The sequence below is a fragment of the Sebastes fasciatus genome, chromosome 12 (assembly GCF_043250625.1).
Source record: "Sebastes fasciatus isolate fSebFas1 chromosome 12, fSebFas1.pri, whole genome shotgun sequence".
Taxonomy (NCBI): domain Eukaryota; kingdom Metazoa; phylum Chordata; class Actinopteri; order Perciformes; family Sebastidae; genus Sebastes; species Sebastes fasciatus.
The window spans coordinates 26,522,176-26,550,029 of record NC_133806.1 but is presented as its reverse complement, the minus strand read 5'-3'; the positions used below and the strand labels follow the sequence as shown (position 1 = coordinate 26,550,029).

The window sequence follows — 27,854 nt, the reverse complement described above, 5'->3', positions numbered from 1 at the left end:
TGACACAAACACACACACACACTGTGGTGTCAAATCATCATGCTGGAGGAGCACTTTTATTTGAAACCTTGAAAAAGGTTTCAGCTGCCAATCACTCAGTCTCCTGTGTGTTCTCAGGTATGGAAGAGGCCCACTGTGATCGCACCGAGTTCCTCAGTAACTACATGACCAGCGTTGACGACATCATCCTCATCCCTGGGTCTCTAGGCAGAATACGCTCGAGAAACCCCAACAACCCCAAATGTGAGAGAGGCCAAGAGAAAAGCTCATAATATTTAGTCTTTGCTGAGATATTCCTCTATTATTAGGGCTGTCAATCGATTAAAATATTTAATCCCAAGTATGGGAGTGGGCAAATATGCTGCTTTATGCAAATGTATGTATATATCTATTATTGGAAATCAATTAACAACACAAAACAATGACAAATATTGTCCAGAAACCCTCACAGGTACTGCATTTAGCATAAAAAATATGCTCAAATCAAAACATGGCAAACTGCAGCCCAACAGGCAACAACAGCTGTCAGTGTGTCAGTGTGCTGACTTGACTATGACTTGCCCCAAACTGCATGTGATTATCATAAAGTGGTCATGTCTGTAAAGGGGAGACTCGTGGGTACCCATAGAACCCATTTTCATTCACATATCTGGAGGTCAGAGGTCAAGGGACCCCTTTGAAAATGGCCATTCCTCGCCAAAATTTTGCGTAAGTTTGGAGCGTTTTTTAACCTACTTCATGACAAGCTAGTATGACATGGTTGGTACCAATGGATTCATTGGTCAGTATTGTCACTCTACCTTTAAAACTGAGCCCAAAACCTTCGAAATATTAAATAGTGGCCGGGTTGCTTTAATGCGTTAAAGAAATTAGTGGCGTTAAAACGAATTTGCGTTAACGTGTTATCGCGTTAATTTTGACAGATCTGACAGGTTGCTTTGTTGTGCTTTACAAGGGATTGGATGGTAAATGCTTTGTTTTCAATGCTCTGACCATTGTTCTTTTTTTTCAGATGACGCCAAGGCTGTTGTTGCAAATCTAACAGTAAGTATTAGGCTTGCATGAAAAATGGCAAATGTGTCAACTTAAAAAGTACTGATGGAGAATTTTGTAAAATTTGATAAGAAAGGAATTATGTTATTGTAGCACAAATAAGGTGTAACATGCAGTACTGGGTGGTTTGTCACCTCTCTGATTGGCTCTTATAGGATCAAAAATACCAACGATTGTGTCTTTGTTCCAGTGTAAGAAGGCAGACCAGCACTTTAAGCCGTACTTGAAGCAGCACCTGCCGAAGAGACTGCACTACGCCAACAACCGACGCATTGAAGACATTCATCTGCTGGTGGAGAGGAAGTGGCACGTCGCCAGGTACAGTACCACCACTACAACAGGAAGCACAAATAACATGTTTACAAGCTAAACGGGACAACACTAAACACCGACACTCCGTTCAATATGCCAGTATAGTTCTGTTAGCTTTTAGCTGTATTAGCTGTATTAGCCCAATTAGCTGTTAGCTGTATTAGCCCTGTTAGCTGTTAGCTCTGTTAGCTAAATAACCTGTAGGAATCCTCTTTTGCCCACCGGCTGCTAACAGCTAACTAGCTCCTACCAACATCAGAAGACGCTCCGTTGTAGTCAACGCTGGGTTCAGTTTGTCATTAGCTAAGCAATAGTTACACATACATACGTACATACATACGTACATACATACGTACGTACATACATACTTAAATACATACGTACATACATATGTATGTATGTTTTTGGCTGTCATCATCTTGGTTTTTGCCCATCGCCCTCTTGGTTTTTGGCCATCACCATCTTGGTTTTTGCCTATCGCCCTCTTGGTTTTTGGCCATCACCATCTTGGTTTTTTAGCCATCACCATCTTGGTTTTTGGCCATCGCCCTCTTGGTTTTTTAGCCATCACCATCTTGGTTTTTTAGCCATCACCATCTTGGTTTTTGCCCATCGCCATCTTGGTTTTTTAGCCATCACCATCTTGGTTTTTGGCCATCGCCCTCTTGGTTTTTGCCCATCGCCATCTTGGTTTTTGGCCATCACCATCTTGGTTTTTGCCCATCGCCATCTTGGTTTTTGGCCATCACCATCTTGGTTTTTGCCCATCGCCATCTTGGTTTTTGGCCATCGCCCTCTTGGTTTTTGCCCATCGCCATCTTGGTTTTTGGCCATCACCATCTTGGTTTTTGCCCATCGCCATCTTGGTTTTTGGCCATCACCATCTTGGTTTTTGCCCATCGCCATCTTGGTTTTTGGCCATCACCATCTTGGTTTTTGCCCATCGCCATCTTGGTTTTTGGCCATCGCCCTCTTGGTTTTTGGCCATCGCCATCTTGGTTTTTGCCCATCGCCCTCTTGGTTTTTGGCCGTCGCCCTCTTGGTTTTTGGCCGTCACTCTCTTGGTTTTGGAGCTCATGCGCTCGCCGCTGGGTTCAGCGCACATCACAGCGTGCAGCGCCCAAAGTTTATTTTGTTTTTTTCATTGTTTTAAAGTCACCAGAATGCAGGAAACAAAGTCTCTGAAACACCCAGAACCCCCCGCTTTGGTTTCAAAATCCTCCCTATTTTTAAGGTCTCAAGGTTGACAAGTATGACCAGGACACACAAACATTACACACATACTGCAGGAGTCAGTGACTTACTCTTTGCACTGAGGATATAAATGAAAAAGGTGCTCCGTATAACTTCAGAATTTGTCCCTATAATCATTTAACCGTTTAGATGATCTGAAGTTCTCCAGCAGTTCTAACTAATTTAGTTTTAATTTGTTGCTGGAAGTGCTCATAATGTTGTGTGCAGTCAGTGTAGATACGTGGCGTTCTCAGCCCAGGCATCAGTGAAGCTTTTTACTGCACATCTTGCTTTACTTAAAAACACATTTTATGTCAACGTGGACTGCTATCAACGCATCATTAACACATGAAGTGCTGAAAAGTTTTAAGATGTGCTGCTCTGAGCCACACTTGTGTAAAAAAAAAAAAAAAAACGCCTTTTTTAAAAGTGCAGCAGCTGAAACGTTAATGACATGCTGAAATGAACTCTGACAGGCGTTTCATGTAGAGCAGTGAAAAGTCTGACTGCAGTGATTCAGTGACAAAGTAAACCATGAAGTCATCAGCACTGAAAGTGAAAACAAACCACCTGCGCTAACAACGCTATGTGTGTGTGTGTGCATGTGAGTAACAGCCTCTTTTATGGAGCTGTCACACTGTTTTGGTTGGTGAACCACAGTAGAGCTATATTCTGTCTCAGATAGGGCTGCAAAATTAATCGTATATTAATTGTATATTAATCGCGATCACCATTTGGGCCACCATTATGATCGACTGCGATGTTTAAAATGTTTTTGGCTTCACTTTTGGGGAACTGTCATGCTCACAGACTATAGAAGAAGTGGTCATAGTCAACGTGACGTTCGGCATTTTGGCCCTCGCCATCTTGTTTTTTGGTTGTTGCCTTCTTGGTTTTTGACCATCGCCTTCTTGGTTCTAAGCAGTCGCTATCTTGGTTTTTGGCTGTCACTCTCTTGGTTCTTGGCCGTCGCCCTCATGGTTTTTGGCCGTCGCTATCTTGGTTCTTGGTCGTCGCCATCTTGGTTCTTGGTTGTCGCCATCTTGGTTCTTGGCCGTCGCTATCTTGGTTCTTGGTCGTCGCCATCTTGGTTCTTGGTTGTCGCCATCTTGGTTGTTGGCTGTCGCCATGTTGTTTTTTTGCAACCAGAAAATGACACGAGACGGTGGAGCTAAATATAACCGAACGCTGAATAAGACATTTTTAGGCGACCAAAAATGTTATAATTAACTTTGAAGTGAAAACACGCTGTGAAAGGGTTAAAGTTGTAAGACGAAAACACAAACAACTCCCAAGCCCAAAAGTTTTGGTACAATTTAATATTGCTTCTGGGAGATTCACTGTGAACAAGGACCAGTCTTATTTAGATGCAAAGATTTGTGCATTAGCAGAAAGTGAATGAAAGAGATCTTTGAGGTTTTGGTGCAGCTCAGATAGACAGACGGGCTAATCGTTGGCACCGGTGCTTCGAGCAGAGAGTCGGAGGGTTTACACTCTCACACACACATACAGGCGAAGATACTGTACATTAGTCAATGTCAGCGTAAATCCCAAACTAACTGTTTACCAAATGAAATACTGAGTTTGTGTCATTTCCCTTTCAGCTACTCATTTACATTTTTAACATGCTTGTGGCTTCACCCCCTGGACACGCACACTTATTCACACACACATACACATACACACACACACACACACACACACACACACACACACACACACATTAAGGTGTATAACTGGACGTAGTGTTTAAATGGACACTTAGTAAAAAGTGGCTGTTTTTCAATTAGAGGACTGTGGCTTGGGTTGTGTGAAGGACGGCTTGTCCTGGGCTGAGGGCTAAAGTAGGTGAATACTGACAACATACTGCAGGTCAACTGTATTTAATAGCATGTTAAAACCTGTGTGGACCTAACGGCATACTTCATCAGGTCTTTCTAAACCATCACCACCCCCCTTCCCATTTCTTTGATTGAATAAATAATAAAATATGCCTCTCACATATGTGTGGAGGTACCTCAATGCTTGGTCACTTACTTCGATGATGAAGTATTAACCTTCATATTCAGTCATTAACCACAATGTGCATCAACCAAATACTGATTTCTGATTCCTATTATTCATTTTTAGGAAGGTTCCTGAAGGGAGGAGGCACTGTGGCTACGCTGGTGACCATGGATATGACAATAAGATCAACAGCATGCAGGTACTCTTGGTGATCTACGGAGGCATAAAGAAGTCTTTGGCCTGGCTTTTGATATTCAGTGCAGCAACATGGATTATACTTTCACTTTATACACTATTCTATTGGCCATAAGCCCTTTATAAAAACTGATTTATTAGCCATAATACTAGGGCTGCACAATTAATCGAATATTAATCGCGATCACGATTTTGGCCTCCCGCGACTGCGATATTTAAAATGCATGCTCCGTTTTGGCTTCACATTTAGGGAGCTGTCATGCCCATAGACTCGTCACCATCTTGGTTTTCAACGGTTGGTTCGACATTGTTGAATTAAAACATTTATGGAGGGAAATTAAACAATCTGTCGCAGGAACTGGTGGACATCCTGCCAAAATGCAAAAATATTACTGCAGGTACCAGGAGGAGTGGGGTGGAATACCATGGATCATTACTGCCTTACGAGATCCAAACAAAACGTTTTGTAAAGTCTGCAGGAAAGAATACTATTATTATTACTGCTGTTTGCTGACAATGAATTTAATGTACTGGGGGCCACGCCCACCGTGACCACCGTGTCCTGATCTTTACCCATTCTCATCTGGTCACCCTGATACTAACTGTTGTTATTTATTGTGACAAATCATTTGACTTGTGCCATCAACTTTCATTTTCAGACTATCTTCTTGGGGTATGGACCTACATTTAAATTCAAGACTAAAGTTCCAGCCTTTGAAAACATTGAGCTTTATAATGTCATGTGCGGTAAGGCATATTTTTGTGTTCTTGTGGTGGCTCTGTTGGGTCTGAGTGTTTGATTCCAGAAATCTTGGACTAGCCAAAATGTGTTTCGATGAATACTCACTGTGAGGAAGGAAAACCCACAACTTTAAAAGAGCTATAAAATCTCTGATCCTCTGGGGAGGCTGTAGATGTAAAAGGAAAAATGTTTTTAGTGTTTGAGTTGATAAATAGATCCTGTGTTGGGTCAGTATTCATGTTGACTTGTTGGGGTTGTGTGACTACCTCCATTTATTCTTTCAGCTGACATGAAACTGATTTCTCCCACTGTCAGATCTACTGGGTGTGAAACCAGCTCCCAATAATGGGACCCATGGCAGTCTGAACCACCTGCTGAGGAGCCCCTCCTACAGACCCACCATGCCAGAGGAGCTCTCCAGGCCGACAGCCTCTGGCCTGCTTCCTGCAGGAACAGACGACCTGGGCTGCAGCTGTGATGACAAGGTCAGATGACTCAGTGGCAGACCTGGAACCGGCTTCCTCTAGACTGCTGAAAGGAATACTAGTTTCTAGGAGATTGGCTCGTCTGCCAGGCGCACTTAGATTAATGATGGTCTTCATCACCTGCCTGGAATTTAGCAGCTGTAATGCTAAGTGATAATAAGTAGTTGTTATTAGTGCTGTCAATCAATTAAAATATTTAAGAGAGGAAACGGAAGGATAATAGCAATTATGCATATGATGATTGCAAATTTAGGTTCAGCCATGATGAATCCGACCAAAACATAAAATCATCTTCCATAAACTTGCACCAAACAGCAACAGGTGTGATAAAGTACCTTCACTGCTTCAAAATTTAGATTTATTAACAGAAACGTTAACTCAGGATATACACAAAACAATTATACCTTTCCTTTTAGAAAAGGTATGTTATTGTATTGGTAATGTTCTCTTTTATCCTTTCCTGTTTTGTATTTTTATTTCATTTATTTACTTTTATATATTTATTAATTCATATTTTTTACTTAGATTTTTAATATCACTATTGCTATCTGTCTTTTATTTTGTTTTGATCTTATTTATTTACTTATTTATTTATTCATTACTTATTTTTTTATAATATTTTACTTAGATTTTTAATATCACTATTTCTATCTCTTTTATTTCATTTTTATTTATTTATTTACTTATTTATTCATTCATTATTTTTTAAATAATATTTTATTTAGATTTTTAATATCACTTTTGCTATCTCTCTTTTATTTCATATTTATTTATTACTTATTTTTTAATTAATAATATTTTAATGATTGTCCAGAGTAAATCGTGAGATCACGTTGTTTAGGAAGCGCCTGATTTTGATATGCAGCGGAGTTTTCACGCATTTTGAACGTCAATATTGCAATCAATCATGTTCATTTAATTGTGGGAAGCCACAATCGTGATCACGATTACTATTTGATTAATTGTGCAGCCCTTATACAGATGTTGTGTTTTGTTTTGAAGTGCAGTTAAAGTTTTACACAGCAGACCTGTAAAAAGCATCATCTGCATGGGCTATCACCCATTGTTAATGTGTTAGTTGTGCGTGTCTGTCTGTCTGTGAGTGTGTTATGTGTGTGAATGAGCCTGTTTGACTTGTATAAATGTACCTGATTGCGTTGTTGTGTCTTCTATTCAGCTTCCTTATAACCTTAAATCACCTTGTTGCATCTTTGCTTTCTGCTGCAGAGCTGGAGTCGGTTCACCTCCAAGTCAAGTCATTTAAACACAACCAAAGAAAAGGTTTATCGTTCAAATTTGACGACCTTCTCGGTCTAGACATAGTCCAGTACTTTTGAGATCTACTTCCTGAATAGCTTGGGTTGGACGTGAGAGCGAACCAGAAACCTTCTCTGCAGCGTTTCACTGTATCTATGCTGTGTTTGTGATTCCCATGTAGATCTCTGGCAAGAGATTGTTTCAATCTCCGATCTTTTTGCAGTTGCGTGTAAAAAGTAGGGGCCAGAGAAGTTTGAAAGTGACCCTTGTACGAGGCTATAACCTGGAGTCACTCTGGCTCTGTCTCTTACAGAACAAAGTGGAGGAGCTAAACCAGCGACTGAGGCAAGCTATGGATGGTCAGTCTGTCACGATGTTACTGAAAATGTCCTAAATAAATAACCTTTTATACGGTAGATCTGCCTTTGAGGATGAAGAAACTCATACTCAAAGTTAAATAACTATAACACTCTTCACTCTGTATAATGAGTCTATACTCATTATACATACTATGTTGATTTTTTAAACACACTGTATATTTATTGATTTTATACATTTAACACATTGTACATACTACACAGAACCTTCCCCCAAATTGAACAGTGTATAAAACAATAATAATATAAAAATTATTATAACAATGCATTTTAGTTTTCAGGTGTTGTGTGTTTTCGGTGTCGTGTTACACACCTATGCTGTGTCCTCCTCTCTGTGCTCTTCCTCTCTCAGACAGCAGGAACTTGCCGTACGGTCGACCTGCTGTTCTCTTCCGTACCAAATACTCCATCCTCCACCACAGCGACTACATCAGCGGCTACAGCGAGGCTCTCTCTATGCCTCTCTGGACATCATACGCTGTCAGCAGACAGGTACTCTTCCTCCTGTGCTTTTTGCCTTGGTGGACGTTATTGTGAATATTTACTGTTAAATTAAATGCATTGTTACTAGAACACCAGTAGTTTAAACTAGATGCCAGTTGACCTCTGACCTCTCCTCCTACAGGTAGAAGTGTCCCCTCTGCCTGATGCCCTGTCCAACTGTGTGAGACCTGATACCAGAGTCCCTCCAGCCTACAGTCAGTCTTGTACCAACTACAGAGCAGACAAACAGATCACCTACGCCTTCATGTATCCACCACGTGAGTTAACCACCACAGCTTCAACACTCAGACACTGAATTACACTCTAGAAACTAGAGAGGTGATCTCTGCCAGGTGTGTCTGCAACGTCCACTGCTGTAATGTTTGATTGAATGAATACAAACCACAATTGGCAGCTGTCTGCTCCGGCTCCCTGCAGGCTCGCATCTCAGCTGCGTCTCGCGGGCGTTTCCACGACCTAGGACTGGGACGATTCACCTAACTCCTGTTTCGATACTATCACGATACTTGGGTGCCGATTCGATTCGATATTGCGATTTATTGTGATTTTTGTTAACTTTTTCAACACTAGACCATGGGAAAAAGTTGAATAATACACTTCTAGGGACTTTTACTTTGGAAAATATCTAAATTAATAGAGTAAAAATGTTTGATTTTCAGCATGTATGTAGTCATAGATGTCCTGAAGTCAAATATATCAGTTATTGTCAGGAATTATTTATAAAAATAATTTCCAGCAAACTCCAGCAAAAAGCAAAGAATAAAGACATTTCCCTCACAAATTAGTGGTATTTTCTTTTTAATTTATAAGGGACATGTAATGTTTTATACTTCTGGTGAATATATTCCATTAATCTTATTTCCATAAATGTATTTTGTATATACAGTTCCCTTTGTTAACACCTTATTTTGAGAACCGGACGTAGTCACATGTGTATACTTCCTCTAACTTCTCCAAGGTCGTCTCTAGAAAAAATTTAAAATCTGTTAATTGATTGTAGAAATAATCATTAGTTACTTTAATATTTGGGCTTATATTATTATAAGTTTTAAACAAAGGCTCTAGTAAAACAACTCGTAGGCTTTATGCTGGCTGTTTCATGAAGTCTGGGTCTTTATTTTCTCACTACCATTACTGCACCTGAAATTGTTTTTTAATCATGTTTTGTTTTTTCTTTATTGACAGAATTGTCCTCAACCATAGACAAGAAATATGATGCTGTCCTCATAACCAACACCGTTCCCATGTATCCTGCATTCAGGAGTAAGTCAATCAGGGAATCAAAGTTTTTTCAAGGCCGAGATGTCCCAAAATCAAGCCAAATCAGTGCTGATAGATTCACTGTTGGTGTCTTTGCTTCCTCTCTCTTCCACCTCTCTCTCTCAGGAATATGGAGTTACTTCCAGAGAGTGCTGGTGAAGAAATTCGCCACTGAGAGAAACGGCGTGAATGTGCTCATTGGACCGATATTTGACTACGACTATGATGGTGTCAGGGACTCCGCTGAGAAGATAAAAGAGTAAGAACATTCATTTTACTTCAACTATGATTCAGCTTCGGGCTGTTAACGTTAACGCAATAATAACGCGTTAACGCAAATTCGATTTAATGCCACTAATTTCTTTAACGCAATCGATTTTTCGGAGATTGAAGCGGGCTCAGTTTTGTGTTTTATGTTAGACTTCTCCTCAGTTTGTTTAGTTATACGTACATGCATCTGAATAAACTTAATAACATTCCTCTAAGTTCAAGGCTGCAATTCACGGTTATTTTCATAATTGATTGATCTGTCAATCAGACGATGATGAAAAATGTTCCCACAGCCCAAAGTGGCATCTTTAAAAGTCTTGTTTTGTCTGATCAAGAGTCCAAAACGGAAACATATTCTTTTTATAATGATATTAAAACAGGTTAAAGCTGCAAATTCTCACATTTGAGTTGGAACCATCATACGTTGAGCATTTCTGCTGCCATAATGACTTATGGGTTATTAAAATAGCTGCTGATTAATTTTCTGTTGATCATCTAATCGTTGCAGCTCTCGTTCACATCAGTGGGTAGCTCAGTCTAAATAATTTAAATTAATTCTCATCTAATACATTTCTTGTGCTTTGTATTTTTCAGATTAATTTATTCAATCGTTTTTTGTGCTGTTTAAAATATCTGAGATTTTTCTACGGCTGTCAAAGTTAACGCAAATTTGTTTTAGCGCCACTAATTTCTTTAGGGCATAACTGTCATGGCCATTTTCAGTGAGGTCCCTTGACCTCTGACCTCCAGATACAGTATGTGAATGAAGATAGGTTCTAAACCCACGAGTCTCCCCTTTACAGACATACCCACTTTATGATAATCTAATTTCACATGATGCCGGTATCTTCACTCTAGCTTTAAAACTGAGCCTGTTAAAACCTCCGAAAGATTGATTGCGTTAATACGTTAAAGAAATTAGTGGAGTGGCGTTAAAACGATTTTGTGTTAATTGGTTATTATCTCGTTGACGTTGACAACCCTATTGTCTTCATATGAATTCCACTAACATTGAGGCATAAAGACACTATGCACAACATAAAAGACTCAACACATGAATAACAATCCACACAGCATTAGTAAATAACTAACATATCACAATTTCCTCCTGATGAAGTTTAAATTTATGCTATTTGTTCTTGACAAAAACAATCAGATATTGTGCTTTGTTTGTAAAGATAATGCTTTATAGACAAAATAAGAAGAGCAAAATTAATCCTGGTTAAAGGGAAACAACATTCAAATGAAACAAGTTGAGCTCAAGTGTTTTGTTTGGACCTTTATTGCAGGTATGTCAACGGGATGATACCCGTCCCCACACACTTCTTTGTGGTCCTGACCAGCTGCTTAGACTTCACACAGGCTGCAGACTCGTGTAGCGGTCCGCTCAGCAGCGCTGCCTTCATCCTGCCACACCGGGCCAGCAACGACGAGACCTGCAACGTAAGGAACATCATGTCTTTGAATGCATTATCACAGTTTAATAACCACACACAACAGAGACCTGTCTGAAATCCTCTCTTATCTCAGTTTAGGATGACATTTAGGATTTTTGGTATTACAAAAACATGTTTCCTGACTGCATTTAGGAAAAAAATCTTGGTTTATCTTGGGATAGGAATTTAGCTCTTACAGAAGCTTCTTAACTTAGGGATTCCCCAAGACGATTAATTAAAAAATAAATAAATAAATAAAATAAATAAAATAAATAAAATAAATAAAATAAATAAAATAAATAAAATAAATAAAATAAATAAAATAAATAAAATAAATAAAATAAATAAAATAAATAAATAATAAAAATGACGCTGTGCAAATTAATAAATATAGAAAGAAAGAAATGCACTTTGCATTTTGCAACTGCCGGGCCGCACTTATTTGTTTATAAAAGTTAAGTGTAATTTATTATAAATTTAAAAAAGAAACTAAGTATTTAAATAAATTAAAAGAATATTTTTATCAGGGAAAATCTGGGCTGGATGTGCTGTGGTTTACGGGACTAGGGTTAGGGTTCTGGGTTCTGGGGGTCAGAATCCAAATTTCGCCAAGGGCCCCAAAAGGGCTAGAGCCGGCCCTGTCTAACCCAGTTCTATCTTTACATGTACCAGCGTTGTTTATGTCTTTAGAAATTCACCATGAAATAGCCATCTGATTAAAGGCTTTTTTACTTTTTCCAGAAGAGTGTCTCTGACCTTTCTTCTTTTTTGAACGATTCATTTTGAATTTGCTTGACGTCCGGCTCTGGAGAGGGTTAATTGAGAAAAGAAAACTTCCCGTAAAGTTGGGGTTTCCTCTCCGCCACCGTCACGATTAGTGCCTTCAACTCCTCGTAGCTAAAACTGACCACCCATCTTTTTTTGTCCATGATAGTAAGCTAGTTAGTGAGAGTGACAAGTGAGAGCCGTTGATATTATGGCTCATACATCTTGAGTTGCCCACCGGTACATTCTAAACATAGATACAGGCATGACAGGACGAGTGCCTACTGAAGAATTAAATTTATAGTTAGGATTTCTTTCTGTGCTCCTCGCCGCCTCCCTGCAGAGCTCAGAGGAGGAGTCTCGCTGGGTGGAGGACCTGATGAAGATGCACACTGCTCGAGTCAGAGATGTGGAGATCCTGACTGGCTTGGACCTGTACCGCAAAACAACCCGGAGCTACGCTGAAATCCTCTCGCTCAAGACCTACATGCACACCTACGAGAGCGAGATCTGATATCTGCTGCCGGCTCTATTAACATTCATGTTGCTGATCTTTTTTTCCAACCGTGGTGGATGTATGTGGTACAAGGAGGAGGTGTGATCATCTCTTCTACACTGACCGACACCAGCTTTAGCTCTCGCTGGATGCCACGGCTGCCGTATTCATTTCATCCACATGTTAAGATACAGCTTTAACACCACTGAGGCTGAGCTACCAGCTGTTGTACTGTTCACTTTATTCTGTTCAGCAGTAGGAAAGAAAAGCAGTTCCTCTGCTCTGGTGCTATTGTTTCATGATCAACACTCAAATTCAATGAAATGACATCAAACTGAAAAAAACTCCACATCAAGAACAACATGACCTACACACATATATATACTGCATATACATATATATATATGTGTGTGTTTGTGTATATATAGTGCCTTCCTTAAAGTAATTTACACTTGCTGCAGATGTGCCCCTGATAACCAAGAACATTTTTTAATATATATTTTTATTATATATATAGTGCATAAACATTTGAATTATTTTCTAGCAAACAATATTCCATATGTGTAAAAATTGATGATTTTAAAGTGGTAAGTGAATCTTTAATTGCACTACAAAGCCATCAACAGGATCAGTCCCAGACAAAACCATCACCTCAGTATCAAGGCTACACATTTTCAGTTTCCTTTATTGATCCACTCTGTTGACTCATTATGTCATTACACTATGAACAGTTTCTCATTATGTCATTATGTTCAGTGATTAAGAAAAAATTGTCTTTATTTTTTGAATGAAATGATAATGCAAAGTTGTTGTTGTGTGTGTGTGTGTGTGTGTGTGTGTGTGTGTGTGTGTGTGTGTGTGTGTGTGTGTATATATGTTGAATTCAAGATATTTTCTGTTTATGTTTGACTGTTGATTGTTTGTGAGTGTGTGTGTTAACTTTTTGTTCTGTGCACAATAACAATAATGTCAATGATGATGTATTAATGTGTTCCCTAAAACATTTACCACCTGTGAGACCTATTTATGCTTTATGTAAATTTCATCACAATAAACAAGTGTTTTTACTAAATGAAGTGTGCTGCATATTAAGTTAGTCCAGCTGCTGTCCAGCTGTGGGCTGCACACTTAGAAGATATGGGTAGGGGGAGAGCAGCACAGATGTTTCAGGGGTGTTATTTAGATTAGAATCAATTTGATAAAAGAAAACTTGATAAAACTATCAAAACTGAGAAACTTATACTATTCAGAATCATACAGTGTTGCCATATATCATAGAATGTAGTGTTTTTATTTTTATTTGTCTTGAGTGTAATTATTAATACTATCATTAAATTATTCCTTTATTTACCTATTGATATAAAGTAATTCAGGACAATATCTCATACTACATACTCTGGTACAGTAAGTGGTGGTATGCACCTTATAAGTAACGGTTGAAACCTGCCATTAAACTAACAGAAGAAGAAGATAAGGGGGCCTTCCTGTATTCCACGAGCCAATCAAACCAATCAAACCAGTGGGCGTTCCCGTCCCCGCGGCTGTTCTGCCGCAGATTTAAAAAAAAAAAAACAGTCATCGTATTTCTCCGTTTTTCGCGATGCCTGCTAGATTTACCGATAAGATTTACGGATAAATGCACACAGAGTCGTCGACCTGCACCCACCAGAAAACCGGAGAAAGGTTCAAGTTGGACATGGAAACTTAAAGGGACTGCTTGTAACTTCTTACACGTACTAATCAATCCGGGTCGGTGTCCCATGTGCGCTCGTGTGTGGCTACTGTTCAGACTCCGACTCCGACACAAACTGCACGGAAGCACCAAAACCGCAAAGTTCTATCTAGTGAAGCCCGTCTGTTAAACAGTGTTGGCCGCGGTCGGAGGACGCGGGAGAGACCGTAACTCACCTCACTGTTTTGACGGATGCTCGCTCACATTCAGTTAGCACGTGCACACGGACGAACTCGAGCAACAGGACGCTGACTTTCGTTGACTTAACGGCCACAGGTGTCGCTGTTACAACCAATTTCTGATTCTTACAAACAGTCCCTTTAATATTGAATAAAATACAAATAGATAATCCAATATTTCTCTTACAACAGTGTTTTTAACAGAACTTTGTGGGGGGGTTTTGACAGCTGGTATTTGTAAAAACAAGAGATTAGAAAACTACTCAAAATCCCAATTCTGTAGATCAACTTTGGACATCCCTCGGTGATGATGAATGCTGCCTTTTTTTATGCAAAGCAGTATAGAAATTAGTTGCATTTAAAGTCAGTCACATAGATAAACCTCACCTTTAGCCATACCATTGAGAACCATGTCAATAAGTCCTGTACTGTCACTATGTAAACAAGGCAACAGGAAGTACCAGTTCCTGCTTATTAATCGGATTGCTAATAGTCAAAAATCCTCTTTTATGATGGTGTAATGTTTTATGTACTACCAAAATGTTGCATATGCCTGCCATCAAGTGGATTTATGTGGTACTACAATGCATGTGCATGTGTTTACAGTCTGTGTGTATACATCTGCATATCTTGATTTTTAGTCAAAATCAAACTAAACTTCTATATTTTTGTTTTTTTATCTTCTTGATGAGAAATCCAGATGCAGGATGATGTGGCAGGACCGTCCTCGGTAGCTCTTATTCACCTTCCTGAAGAGAAAAAACACCACAAGCTAAACAAGACAAGTTAAAAAGAGAAGCATATTTAATTACTCATTCATAACATTTCTGTTTAAATAACCTTTATCGGGTATATTAACTAATCCACATACATACAGAGATGCTAGGTAAATTATCCAATCAGAGGATCAAAAAAATCTAAATATATCTAATAACATTACACCGTCAATAAAAAAACGCCATTATTCATAATAAATGTGAATATATATTTAATCATGCATGAAAAGAGCCACATGAATCTGTATTCCGTCCAAATATCAAAGATTTAGAAACAAAACATGAACATAACTTTATTCTCTATCCATGAAATAACCCCATAATAAGCATAGAATTCAGAAATTAATAATTCATATAGGCATAATATATATAGATAGATGGATAGATAGATTGATGGATGGGTAGATAGATAGATAGATGGATCACTAATCGCCCCTCATATAGTCACTAATCACCCCTCATAGATTGCATCGCTCTATTTTAAACGTGCACCGCGAAGCTCTGAGAGCAGCAGAGAGCTGCTCGGCTCCTCAGCTGCCTCCTTCCTCCTCATGTCGGTCTGATCAGGACACTTCTCCTCTTCCTGCATCTTACAGGTGCAACTTTATCCTCTGTTTTTGTCATCATGGGATCATTCATAGAAACATTTAATTTGCACTGGATTTTACTTTGCACGAGGATTTTGTGAACAAAGATCCTCCTCCGTTGGACCAGGTAAGATTCACCTGCTTTTACCGGCTGGGTTTTTGTCATCTTACACTTGCTGTCATGATAATCTCTCAATTAACGATCAAAACTGTGTTTGAATATAGATAGCTGCAAGATAAGATAACTCAAGTCAATGCGGATTTAGAAATATGACATCCCTGACTATAAAGTCCAATAATATTCATTAGTGGGATAATTAGAAATCAGTCATTTTTATAGAGACAAAAATCCTTAAAAATATAACAAAACTTCTCAGTGGATGTTAAACTGAGACATGTTTCCAAAATCAACAATTAAATGGAGGCCACAATTAATGAAATAATTCTAAAACATCTTTTAATTTTAACATAAAAGGGATTTATTTAGTCTTTTCTTCTCTTAAAACATTTTTATTTAATTCCAATAAACTTTAAAGGAACAGATTGTATTATTTCAGGGGATCTTTTAGCAGAAATGGAACATAATATTATCTTTTCATTAGTGTATAATCACCTGATAACAAGAATTGTTGTGTTTTTGTTATCTTACAATGAGTCCTTCATATCTACTAGGGCGCTGGTGTTTTTTTGACAACAGCCGTCATTTTGGACTGAAAACACTTATAATATTTATAATATTTTATTGTTTAACACAGGCCAATTGGTAGAATATAACAATAGAATATAAATAATTTAGTTTTACTTTTGTACAGCACATTGTAGGCAGATGAATGTTTGTAACAACACATTTATGTAAAAATCTGTCCGATTCTGGTTAAATATAAAAAAGAAATGTGTGATTCCCTCAACTAAAAAAGGAAAATGTATTTATTTGTTCAGTGTTTCTTTATTTGTCAGATCTTATAATATGCACACACACACAGATCCTCTTTAGAATCTCATAACGAGAGACAACTAACTAGTCTAGAGCTGAATGTCATTTCCCAAAGTGGAGTTGAGCTGTTCACAGTTAATTTCCCCAGATTCCATGCACCGGTTCATCCTCAGCAGAGGAATTCAGCACTTGACAGTATCATGTAATGCACCTCAGGGACTCTGGGCTCCAGGTCTCATTTTACTGGAGGTGGAATTCAAGACTGTTCTACTTCACGTGTCTGGACGGACGTCCCTGATTTGTTTTGCCTTCATCGGGTGGTTAAATGTAGAGAGAGGGGAGCAGTGAAGACAGGAAAGGAAAGAACGTATATTGAGAGGAAGTGAAAGTCAATTGTTTGTTCCATTGTGGGACGTCAGCGCCCAGCAGCACAGCTACGCTTCCGTCATTTTGGACTGAAAGCGACTACCGGACGCCAGTAAAACGTCCGCTGTAAAAAGTGCTGTTCAAAAGTAAAACTAAATTATTTCTATTCTATTGTCATATTTAATGTCTCTACTGAAATGTCCTGTGTTGAATAATAAAAAATATTATAAATATGCATACTATTATAACTATTTACTTACTTACTAGTAAGTATGGAAGTTATGTGACAAAAACTACTTAGTTAGCTTTAGGAAAAGATCGTGGTTTGGGTTAAAATGACTCCGGAAATTACGTAACTTAAGTACAAAAGTTACGTGACACGTAAATCAACTTTGTCTCCTGGAAGAAAAGTCCTGTGTTTTTTGACCCATCCACCCTGACCTCCTCCCTAAGCGCTGCTCCCTATACCTCCTGGTTTACATACGAACTGATTTCGTGCTGACCATCACGAAAATTTTTTTTAAAATCGTGTCTATAGTATATACACAAATCAATACATTCAATTTTGTGACTGTTTCACGAACTAAATCCCACATCAGAATCAAACTCAGGAGAGCAGCTGCTGCATATTTCATGTTTTAGAGAAACTGATTGGAATAAACAGCAGACAACAGACCCTGGACCCCTGACAGCGGATCTCTTGGGGCCCTGAGAGAATAAATATCTACAATCACTGCATGTTTAATTCAGTTCCACGTCATTACTGCAGAAGGACTAAAGTGTGGTGTTTCTCTGTTTCCCTTCACCGACCCGTCTGTCATGCCGCCTCAGCTTCTGCTCAAATGGCCTCATGTAATATGCAGAGTGTAAGAATAAGTGAGATGACACTGTTAGACAGAGGCACCTAGTAAAAGGGAATGAATGATCACAGGAATAGTAGCATTAGATCTATTAATTAGGTAAGCCAGCTAAAATATTTAAAAACTGCAGCAGCCAGAGATTTGCTAGAAGTAGGACACCACCAGAGGCTTCGTCTCTCTCTATTCTCTCTCTGTTTCTCATTTCGTGGATTTGTCTTTTAGCTTCTTCCTCGGCTTTTATTCTTGTTGTGCTGTTTTGAAGTTAAGTGAGGATATTCTGAAAAGTGCTCCTTCCAAACATCCCCTGATATCAAAAAACAACAACAACAGTACAACAATACTGCTAACACTACTACTACTACTACTACTACTACTACTACTACTACTACTACCACTACTGCTCCCACTACTACTACTATTACTACTACTACTATTCACATAACACTCATCTTAAAATCTGCACGAGCTTCACACGAAGACCTCTAATAATGAAAATGGAGAAACATTTGGGAAACACTCAAAATAAGAGTACTATAGCTGTGGAATCATAACACAAAATGTGCTAAAAATATATATTAAAGCAAGTCTACAAAATGTTTTTTAGGGAGAGATGTAATGGTACTTAATAGTTAATCGTGATTAATCGCAAATTAATCGCACATTTTTTATCTGTTAAAAATGTACCTTAAAGGGAGATTTGTCAAGTATTTAATACTCTTATCAACATGGGATTGGACAAATATGCTGCTTTATGTTATGCGTTACATTTTAAGATGTGTGCGCTGAATATAGATTGATGTAATTTATTAGCAGTAGGTTCTCCAGGCAATGCATATAAACAGTAAATAAAATGTACATTTCAACACTGGAGAAATACATCTATAGAATACACAATATCAATAATATATTAGAATACACTATAAATATACCAGACTACTACAACTAACATAGAAAATAGAAACAAAGAACATACTATATATTAGGGCTGTCAAAGTTGGTGCGATAATATCGCAAATTAGTTTTAACGCCACTAATTTCTTCAACGGATGAGGGGAGACTCGTGGGTACCCAAAGAACCCATTTCCATTCACATATCTGGAGGTCAGAGGTCAAGGGACCCCTTTGAAAATGGACATGGCAGTTTGCGCAAGTTTGGAGCGTTATTTAGCCTCCTTCGCGACAAGGTAGTATGACATGGTTGGTACCAATGGATTTATTAGGTTTTGTCTAGTTTTATATGATATCAGTATCTTCACTCTAGCTTTAAAACCCGCTTGAGCCTGCTACAACCTAAAAATCACAAGTTGCTTTAATGTGTTAAAGATTTGTGTTATCGCGTTATTATTGCGTTGACAGCCCTAGTAGAAACATTTGGGAAACACTCAAAATAAAAGTGCTGTAGCTGTGGAATCATAATACAAAATGTGCTAAAAAATATATGTTAAAGCAGGTCTATAAAATGTTTTTTAGGGAGAGATGTAATGGTGATAATATGTTTGGACTTTGTGTGTTGCAGCTTGTTGTGGTAAAACAGTCATTTAATGGAGCTTTCAGGTTCCCTGGACTTCTGCTTTTCCTTGAATAAAGTGGTGTTAACCCTTCACCTCCCCACCAGCTCCCCCCTCCTCCACCATGAGCCTCACCTACAGCTTGGTGGCGGGGGCGGAGTCGTACAGCGACAGCAACTCCCCGGTGTCTCTGGACTCCAGTGTTTTCTTCAGCGAGACGACGGCGTCCGGCGTCAGAGACCCGCTCGACTTCTTCGTCATCAACGTCGGGGGAAGTCGCTATGTGCTGTCGCAGGAGCTGCTGGCGTCTTACCCGGAGACCCGGCTGGGGAAACTGGCTCGCTGCGGCCGAGACCTGGCACTGGAGCTCTGCGACGACGCCGACTTGCTGGAAAACGAATTCTTCTTTGACCGAAATTCACAGACATTCCAGTAGGTGGCGCCTTGTTCTCCTACCTGAGGCATGCATGGTGTCCTGTTACAGTAATAACACCTTAACTTACGTTGTAAAGTATATACCAATAATATACCAGAGTCAAACATTCCTACGAAACCTGAGCTGAGTATATCATACTTCATTTGGGCACCAAAGTTAAAAAAAAAAATTTGCAAAACCTTTACATTAGGAGGAGTCTTTAAGAGATTAAACTAATGAGAAACTAGGTGTTAATTAGTGAGATCTAAGGTGTGTTCAGACCAGTGGTGGAATGTTAATACTGTAAGTACATAGCACAAATACAGGCAACAAACTACTTAATTTGATCATGATTTGGGTTAAAATAACACCGGAAGTGGCGTAACTTATGTATGGAAGTTACGTGACAAAACAACTGAATTAGGTTTAGGAAAAGATCGCGATTTGGGTTAAAATAACACCGGAAGTGGCGTAACTTAAGTACGAACGTTACGTGACAAAAACGACTTTGTAAGCTTTAAGAAAAGATCGTGAATTGGGTTAAAATAACACCAGAAGTGGCGTAACTTAAGTACGGAAGTTATGTGACAAAAACAACTTTGTTAGGTTTAGGAAAAGGTCGCAATTTGGGTTAAAATAAGTCCTGTGTTTTTAGACCCACCCATCCACACCGACCTCCTCCTTACGCAGTGTTTGGCAATCTCTATACTTCACAATTACGTCAATATTTCACAATTACGTGAATATGTAATTGTGAAGTACATACGAATTGATTTAGTTCTGACCTTCACGAAAAAGGAATTGTGTTTATGTACATGAATCAATACATTAAAGTTTGTGATTTCGTGAACTGCTGTGTCACGGCTGGTCTGTGTGTCTCTGCTGACAGGTACGTGATGAACTACTACCGGACGGGTCACTTGCACGTGAGCGAGGAGCTGTGTGAGATCTCCTTCCTGCAGGAGATCGAGTACTGGGGCATCGACGAGCTTCGCATCAACCCCTGCTGCCGCGAGCGTTACTACCGCCGCAAGGACCAGAAGGAGAATCTCGACGTACGGCAAGAGTTTGAGCCCGAGGACGCCGATGAGGACTTTGTGGGTGCCGCCTGCCCGGCTCTCCGTCGATGCCTGTGGGACCTACTGGAGAAACCCCAATCATCCCGCGCTGCTCGCACCTTCGGATCGCTCTCAATCTTCTTCGTGGTGGTGTCAGTCATCAACATGGTGCTCATCTCGCTGGACTTAGAGGAGGACTTTGGCGTGAGTGACGTTGGCATCGGTGCACCGCTGCTGTTCGATGCCTTGGAGTACGTGTGCGTGGTGTGGTTCACGGGCGAGCTGGCACTTCGGTTCCTCTGCGTGAGGGATAAGTGTCGCTTCAGTAAAAGTGTTCCCAACGTGATCGACCTGCTGGCCATCCTGCCGTTCTACGTGACGCTGGCGGTGGAGAGCCTCCACGGAGGATCCACAGAGCTGGAGAACATGGGCCGCGTGGTGCAGGTCCTCCGACTCCTCAGGTCGCTCCGTATGTTGAAGCTGGGACGACACTCGACAGGTAAACAGACGGCACTGCTTTAGTATGGTCAAAAAAGACATTTTAGTTATTCTGCATCTTGACTTTAAGGGATATTGAGGTTGACAAAAGAAAAGTCTTGTTTGGGCGTCACATATGATTGGACCAAATCTGTTTCAGGTGGTTCAGTTGGTGTTGATAGTGAGGAGACAAAATCAATGCTTGACATTCATGTTCCCCTCACCATGAATTGTAATAACTCTGGTGATCCTCTGACTTTTCATCTAGCACCATCATCAGGTCAACATTTTATAGTGTCCAATATTTTAGTTTATGACCAAATACCTGCTGAACTAATGACATTCCCATCAGCCTCAGCTGGACTTTCTGTTCACTGCTAAGTGGCTAATGATAGCATGCTAACACGCTAAAATACAACACATTCACTTCCAACTCGTGAAATACTGCCGCCTGGTCAGTGCCCCTCGGCATCGGAGACCAACGCACGGGGTTCCGCTCTTGTGTTACTTTTGGACGGAACAGGGACGGCGTGTAAATATAAGCTTGTTACATGCATAGTGTCCTTTCAAAATAAACTTCACAGGAAGTTAGGATTAGGCAACACAACCACATAGTTAGGGTTAGGAAACGGTCATGGTTGACGTTAACCAAAGAACGTATATTGCCAAGAAGTGAAAGTCCATTGTTCATTCCATTAGAACATCAGCGCCCAGCTTCCGCCATTTTGGACTGAAAGTGACTACCAGACGGCAGTAAAACGTTCGCCTAAAAAGTGCCATACAAAGTAAAACAAAATTATTCCTATTCTATTGTCAAATTTTACCAAAATTAAGCTCTCCAGAACGGGTTCTTGTCCCGTCTCCTTGAGGAAGCACAGCAGGTCGTCCGGTCGGCGCCCCATGGTGGTGGTGTTGATCATGGGGTGGAAGTAGACCATTTCGTGCCCTCCCTCCACCAGGTCCCGGTCCAGGACGAATTTCACGATCTGGTCCTTGTCGAAGAGCAGAGCCAGAGCTGTCGCACAGCCCTGATCCACCTTGAGTTTCTCCAACATGGCCGCCTCGTCTACAAAGCGCAGGTTGCCGCCGCCGACACCAAGCTTCTTGGCGAGGTCATTGAGGTTCACCTGGCGGTCGTGGCGAGCCGACACCGGCCACAAGCTTTTCTAAAAAATCATCAGTGCAAAAGACTCAAATGTACAAACCACAAACCGAGGCTCAGCTTTCATTTGAAATGTATTCATGTTGGAAAGAGCAGGCTGTTTGAAGGAAAAGAGTAAACAAGAATAAAATGTGGGTCAGTTTTTAAAATTAGACGCTCTAAAAGTGCAGATAAAAACTCATAAGTGGTTGTGAGGCTGTAGAGGCAGCCTCGTCTGAGCAGGTGAAGCACTTGGCTCAAGGGCACATGATCAGCGAGACGACGGTGTTTTCCCTCCACGCGTGTCCACGGATTTCAACTACATGATGTGAGCAGCCGGAGAGAGAAAAGGAAATTGAGATTCCCCTCGGTGAGAAGCTGCTGCTGTGAGATTACAGCCGGGACGTTTTCTGAGGACGACAAAGAAGAGTAAAAAAAATATTGATTAATATTTTGGCAAATTGCTGAGGGAGGAGAGAGAGTGTGATTACTGGGACGAATAAGTGCTTTGATCTGGGTGATTTTGGGAAGGATGATGATCCCTGGACTCAACTCATGAATAACGATGAGAACAAGGAGAGAGGGGGGAGGAAACAGGAAAAAAGAGAAGTGAAGGCGAGAGGCAAAGATTTTAGTATTATTCCCACATGGAAGCTTCAACACCATCAAGCTAACTCGGGTACATTTACATTAGTTTGGATGTTGTGTCCCTTTTCAAATAAAATAAAATGAAATAAAATCTGTGGTTGCATTTATTTTGTCGGCATGGAGGGAAGAACGTCAATCTATTGACGGTTTCATCTGGAAAATTCTCGTCAGTAATGGAGATTATACATGATGTGTTAATAAAATGTTCCTCTGTCCTCGTTTCTGTTCAGGCCTCAAGTCTCTGGGTTTGACCATCGCTGAGTGCTACGAGGAGGTCGGCGTCCTGCTCCTCTTCCTCGGTGTCGGCATCTCCATCTTCGCCGCGGTGGTTTTCTCTCTGGAGCGCGACCTTCCCGCCACCACCTTCACCAGCGTGCCGGCCGCTTGGTGGTGGGCGACCACCTCCATGACCACGGTCGGCTACGGAGACATCCGGCCCGACACCGTCGTGGGGAAGGTGCTGGCCTTCCTCTGCATTCTGTCCGGGATCCTGATCCTGTCGCTCCCCATCGCCATCATCAACGAGCGCTTCTCCGCCTGCTACTTCACCCTGAAGATGAAGGAGGCGGCGACGCGGCACGGCGAGATGCTGAAGAGGCTGGCCCGCGGCTCGGTGGGGTGGGCGGGTGAGGGAGGAGGGGGAGGAGGCGTCAACCTGAGGGATGCCTACGCCCGGAACGTCCTGGAGATGTTGAGGCTGCATGGGCAGGACAGGGCGAGCACCCGGGGCAGCGGAGGAGAAGACCTGTGGTGGTAGAACCAGGAGACCGGTCCACGCCTGATGGTTAAAGTGACCGCCCTGCAAGTTACAGCCCCACAAGAGTGAAAGGTTGGAGGGTTCATGAGCAAGGCACTGACACCCTCTGTGCTGTGAGGCCCCGATCACACTGAGACGTGTCGCTAGAAACACGTCGCCTGCAAAATATGGTGCGGCGTGCGTGCCGTGCGCTCCTCTCTGGCACAGTGCGTCATATTTTTCTAGCAGTTTTTACAAGCTCACGGAAGTTAAAATTAGGGCTGTCAAAGTTAACACGATAATAACGTGTTAATGCAAATTAGTTTTAAAGCCTCTAATTTCTTTAACACATTAACCCAACTTGCGCTTTTTAGGTTGTAGCGGCTCAGTTTTAAAGCTAGAGTGAAGATACTGGTATCATATGAAACATATATAATGACATAATGAAACAGGGATTCAACAGGATCAAACATAATGAATCCATTGGTACCAACCATGTCATACTAAATAACGCTTCAAAATTTGGCGAGGAAAAATTGTCATGGCGATTTTCAAAGGGGTCCCTTGACCTCTGACCCCAAAATGTGAATGAAAATGGGTTCTATGGGTACCCACGAGTCTCCCCTTTACAGACATCTTCCCGACATGGTTGGTGTGGTTCTTGGCCGTCGCCTTCTTGGTTCTTGGTCGTCACCTTCTTGGTTCTTGGCCGTCAGCATCTGGTTTTAATAATAACTAAATAAAATGAATAATAACATTAAAATAGAATAAATAAAATATTTTAAAAATAAATACATTTAAAAAATTAAAAATGGGGTGGATGCTTACCCTTGTCAGCAAACTAATTGGTGTATCTGCAGAGGGTCTGTCCAAATTCTGTTTCTACAATCAAGTGTGACTACAGAGTAAGTGGGAAACTCGTAATGAAGATGGTGGTATTCATATTTGTTAATGTTTCTGGTCTGGTTAAAGTAATCTAAGTGGTTTTCTTGCCTAAACCTAACTGTGGACATTTGCGTGGTGTACAAATGACACAAGAAAACGCAAAAATGCGAACTCATGACACGCGTGGTATTTACACGCCTTCCCGTGAGACCGGGTTGGATACAGGCACCCAGCTGGAATTGAAAATGGACATTTTAGTGATGTGACACACACACTGTAAACATTCGGTTACCAAAACAAGACATTAATTGTGATGGCCACTTTTCACTGTTTTCTGATGTGTTAAAGACAAAACGTGAAAATAATCAGCGGATTAATCGATAATGAAAGTAATGAAAGCTAGTTGCAGTTGTTTATATGAACATAATGTAGTAACACTAACGTGTATTTTGATTCAAGCATTCTGAGATGTTTCCCACAATTCACAGTGTGTTTTCAGACAAACAGATTCGTAGCAACAACAACTCTTCAGTGGGGAAATAAACCTATTTGTGTTTTCATGCCTACATCACGTTATCTCTCTGCACCACCCTTCTTCTCAGAGAGTACACATGCATTAGTAAGTGTTGTGTAGAAGTCCGTATCCAACCCTACAGGCTGTGTTTTCATGGTACCTCGGTGCTTCTGCGCTCTCTTGTATAGTTTCTGTTCTCACTCTGTGACTCAGTCGTGCAATAAATGACTTTGTCCTGTGGGTCAGAGTGGTCTTTTCAAATATCACAGTGACGGCCTGAAGGCCTGAATAAAAACACTGACCTGGGAGCTGCTGCCACCATGTTTTTCTGCCTTATTACAGTGTTGGCTGTAGATTAGCTGCTGTGTGTAGATTTGATATCTGGTGTTTTTTCTCTTTACCAGGGATTTCACAAAATGTTTCTTTAGCACAGCTCAGATCCAGAAGCTGATAGATGCACAAAAACAGTAGCTGACTTGTCACTTGTGACCTCACACCAAACGACTTTTCAAGCGATTTCCCTGTCGCAGACATATTTCCAATGTTGGAATAAATCCTGAGAGTTTTGCTAGAGTTGCTCCCGTGATCTCGATCGTTTAGTGTGAGGTGGTCATAAAATTCAGTCCAAGCTGTCTGAAGTCAGTCTTTTTCTGGTCTTGACGTTCTGAAAAAATCAAACAAGTTTAATATTATCGTAAGTTAAACCAATAGGTGTGCTCCATGGATGTATTTAGAGAACTGGATACAGCGTTGGAGGCGGGGCCCCGTTCATTCCTATTAGAGTTGCTCAGTGGCGCATGATGACAAAATGACTCGTCTTCCGAGTGAAAAAATCTTCGGATCTTCGGCGTGATATGAAGGCATTGTGATGAAATGACTTAAGAAACTGGCAATTTCATTCATGTGCAATTTGGTGAGACTAGGCTGCTAAAACAAACCAAACCTGATCCACAGAAATGTCAGATCAGACAACGTTTTTTGTATTTATTCTTGTCCATGCTGAAATCCACCAATCACAATGTATTCTGCTTTGAGCTTCTCAGTAAAATCTCCTGTCCTACTTAACGCCATCTTCGTCTAGACAGGCTTGTCATCCTCTCGAGCCTGTTGTGGTTCCCCAGAGGACTTCTTTTTCCATTACAACTCACCGCTCCATCTCCTCATGTTGGCTTTTTATATTACAGGTGCAGTCAGGCACAGGACAACCTTTTCAAAGCATCAACACTGCAAGATAAAAATATTTTTTTTACCATGCAACAGAACCATAAACCTTCACAGCTTAACTGATGTGTGAAACTCAAACAGTGAATCTTTATAATGAGGGTGTGAAAACAAAGTCACAGGAGAGTAAGGATCGGATAATTGAAGGCTTGAGGGTTAAATATAGTTTAAAGAAAAGCAAAGTGATGATGAATGTTGTTAATTAATGTAAAGAACAGGCAGAAATCTACAACGGCGTATTAGGGCCACATTGAGGGGGAAAAATCTGAGATTTCGAGAATAAAGTCATAACTTTACGAGAAAAAAGTCAGAATTTAATGAGAATATTACAACTATTTTCTCTTAAACTTCTGACTTTATTCTCATAATACAACTTTTGTCTTGTGAACTTATGACTTTATTCTCATAATATTACGACTTTGTTCTATTAAACTTATGACTTTATTCTCAAAATCTCTGATTTTTTTTTTTTCCTCAATGTGACCCTAATACTCCATCGTAGAAATCAGACTTGTTTGATTCGAGAATATTCTGTTTCCAAAGTGTGACATAAACATAAATACAGCTGTGAAAAATTTGAGAAAAATCTAAGGAAATAAATTCTGGTAAAGTGACAGGGAATCTAATAAAATCTAAAGTGTCACGGAGGAAACAGAGTCGGCATGTTTCATTTTAAACTCATTAAAATAATCTTGGATGTGGACATTCAAGCTACAACATGAGGTGTATCAGAGACACTTAAACAGACTATCAACCTTTCTAAGTGTTTTGTTTTCAGGCAGTGTGATGATCAGAGTCTCTGCTTGTCATAATAGTTTACCTTTGAGCTGTTTTAATACCCTCCAGTGTTTCCTCCTCTGATGCTCTGCTCGCGCCACTCTGATGAAACTCTGCCAAAACAAAAGACAGATCCTTCAACTGAAGTGACCTCTGCTCACATTTACAAGCTTCACACAGTTACCATGTTTTACATTGTACATTAAAGGTGCTAAATACCAGCCCAGTAGCACTTTAGTTTGTGAAATAGAGAAATGTGAAATGTCAACAAAGCACAGAGAAGCTCTGATTACAACACACAGAGGGAAGGAGACTTCATTCTCTGCTCAGGTGGATATTACTCCTTTACATAGCAAATAGTTGTTTGCTGCTATATTAATGGTCTGGGTATCAAATTTAGCACATTTAATATCTTTATAATTACATTTGATCAAAAACTAATGTGTTTTGAGGTCAGATAAACATTAAAATGGTGAAAATATAAATATAGTAGCTAAAAGTGTAAAAAATTTAACAGGATACAGAAAGGGTAGAGAGCTGAAAGTGGATATTTTTACAGGCTGATTCCAGTATTTTATTTTATTTTTGACTAAATATACTGACCAAAATACAGGACAATGTGTTTTGGGGAGTAATGCAGAATTTAAA

The 27,854-nt window shown here is 40.2% G+C and overlaps 3 protein-coding genes across 4 annotated transcripts in view; 2 read left to right on the top strand and 1 right to left on the bottom strand.

Moving 5' to 3' along the window:
* Nucleotides 1-13,151, top strand: part of enpp2 (ectonucleotide pyrophosphatase/phosphodiesterase 2) — a 31,416-nt gene extending 18,265 nt beyond the window's left edge. The window contains exons 13-25 of one of the 2 annotated variants that reach the window (XM_074654447.1): nucleotides 118-243; nucleotides 1,013-1,044; nucleotides 1,244-1,371; nucleotides 4,729-4,804; nucleotides 5,460-5,547; nucleotides 5,858-6,027; nucleotides 7,508-7,643; nucleotides 8,014-8,153; nucleotides 8,287-8,422; nucleotides 9,351-9,428; nucleotides 9,552-9,684; nucleotides 10,985-11,138; nucleotides 12,240-13,151. In XM_074654447.1, the coding sequence (XP_074510548.1) occupies nucleotides 118-243; nucleotides 1,013-1,044; nucleotides 1,244-1,371; nucleotides 4,729-4,804; nucleotides 5,460-5,547; nucleotides 5,858-6,027; nucleotides 7,508-7,643; nucleotides 8,014-8,153; nucleotides 8,287-8,422; nucleotides 9,351-9,428; nucleotides 9,552-9,684; nucleotides 10,985-11,138; nucleotides 12,240-12,410 (1,568 nt within the window). In that variant the 3' untranslated portion in view covers nucleotides 12,411-13,151. The remainder of the gene's footprint in view (nucleotides 1-117; nucleotides 244-1,012; nucleotides 1,045-1,243; nucleotides 1,372-4,728; nucleotides 4,805-5,459; nucleotides 5,548-5,857; nucleotides 6,028-7,507; nucleotides 7,644-8,013; nucleotides 8,154-8,286; nucleotides 8,423-9,350; nucleotides 9,429-9,551; nucleotides 9,685-10,984; nucleotides 11,139-12,239) is intronic. The other variant, XM_074654448.1, reaches the window with a different exon arrangement.
* Nucleotides 13,152-15,598: 2,447 nt separating this feature from the next.
* Nucleotides 15,599-25,469, top strand: kcnv1 (potassium voltage-gated channel modifier subfamily V member 1). The gene is made up of 4 exons (XM_074654441.1): nucleotides 15,599-15,793; nucleotides 19,442-19,766; nucleotides 20,639-21,306; nucleotides 23,304-25,469. Exons 2-4 carry the CDS (start codon nucleotides 19,459-19,461, stop codon nucleotides 23,828-23,830), a joined length of 1,503 nt encoding a protein of 500 aa, XP_074510542.1. The 5' UTR covers nucleotides 15,599-15,793; nucleotides 19,442-19,458; the 3' UTR covers nucleotides 23,831-25,469.
* On the bottom strand, nucleotides 21,988-22,528 carry LOC141779825 (prolyl-tRNA synthetase associated domain-containing protein 1-like). The gene is made up of 3 exons (XM_074654860.1): nucleotides 22,490-22,528; nucleotides 22,109-22,450; nucleotides 21,988-22,050 (listed from the first exon to the last, which is right to left on the bottom strand). Exons 1-3 carry the CDS (start codon nucleotides 22,526-22,528, stop codon nucleotides 21,988-21,990), a joined length of 444 nt encoding a protein of 147 aa, XP_074510961.1.
* Nucleotides 25,470-27,854: the final 2,385 nt, after the last annotated feature.

Coding starts and splice junctions, on each gene's coding strand:
- kcnv1 (XM_074654441.1), top strand. CDS start 19,459: ATGAGCCTCACCTACAGCTTGGTGGCGGGGGCGGAGTCGTACAGCGAC. Junction 19,767..20,638: donor CGAAATTCACAGACATTCCA/GTAGGTGGCGCC, acceptor CTCTGCTGACAG/GTACGTGATGAACTACTACC. Junction 21,307..23,303: donor GCTGGGACGACACTCGACAG/GTAAACAGACGG, acceptor GTTTCTGTTCAG/GCCTCAAGTCTCTGGGTTTG.
- LOC141779825 (XM_074654860.1), bottom strand. CDS start 22,528: ATGAATACATTTCAAATGAAAGCTGAGCCTCGGTTTGTG. Junction 22,451..22,489: donor AAGCTGAGCCTCGGTTTGTG/GTTTGTACATTT, acceptor ATGATTTTTTAG/AAAAGCTTGTGGCCGGTGTC. Junction 22,051..22,108: donor TTCTGGAGAGCTTAATTTTG/GTAAAATTTGAC, acceptor GGCACTTTTTAG/GCGAACGTTTTACTGCCGTC.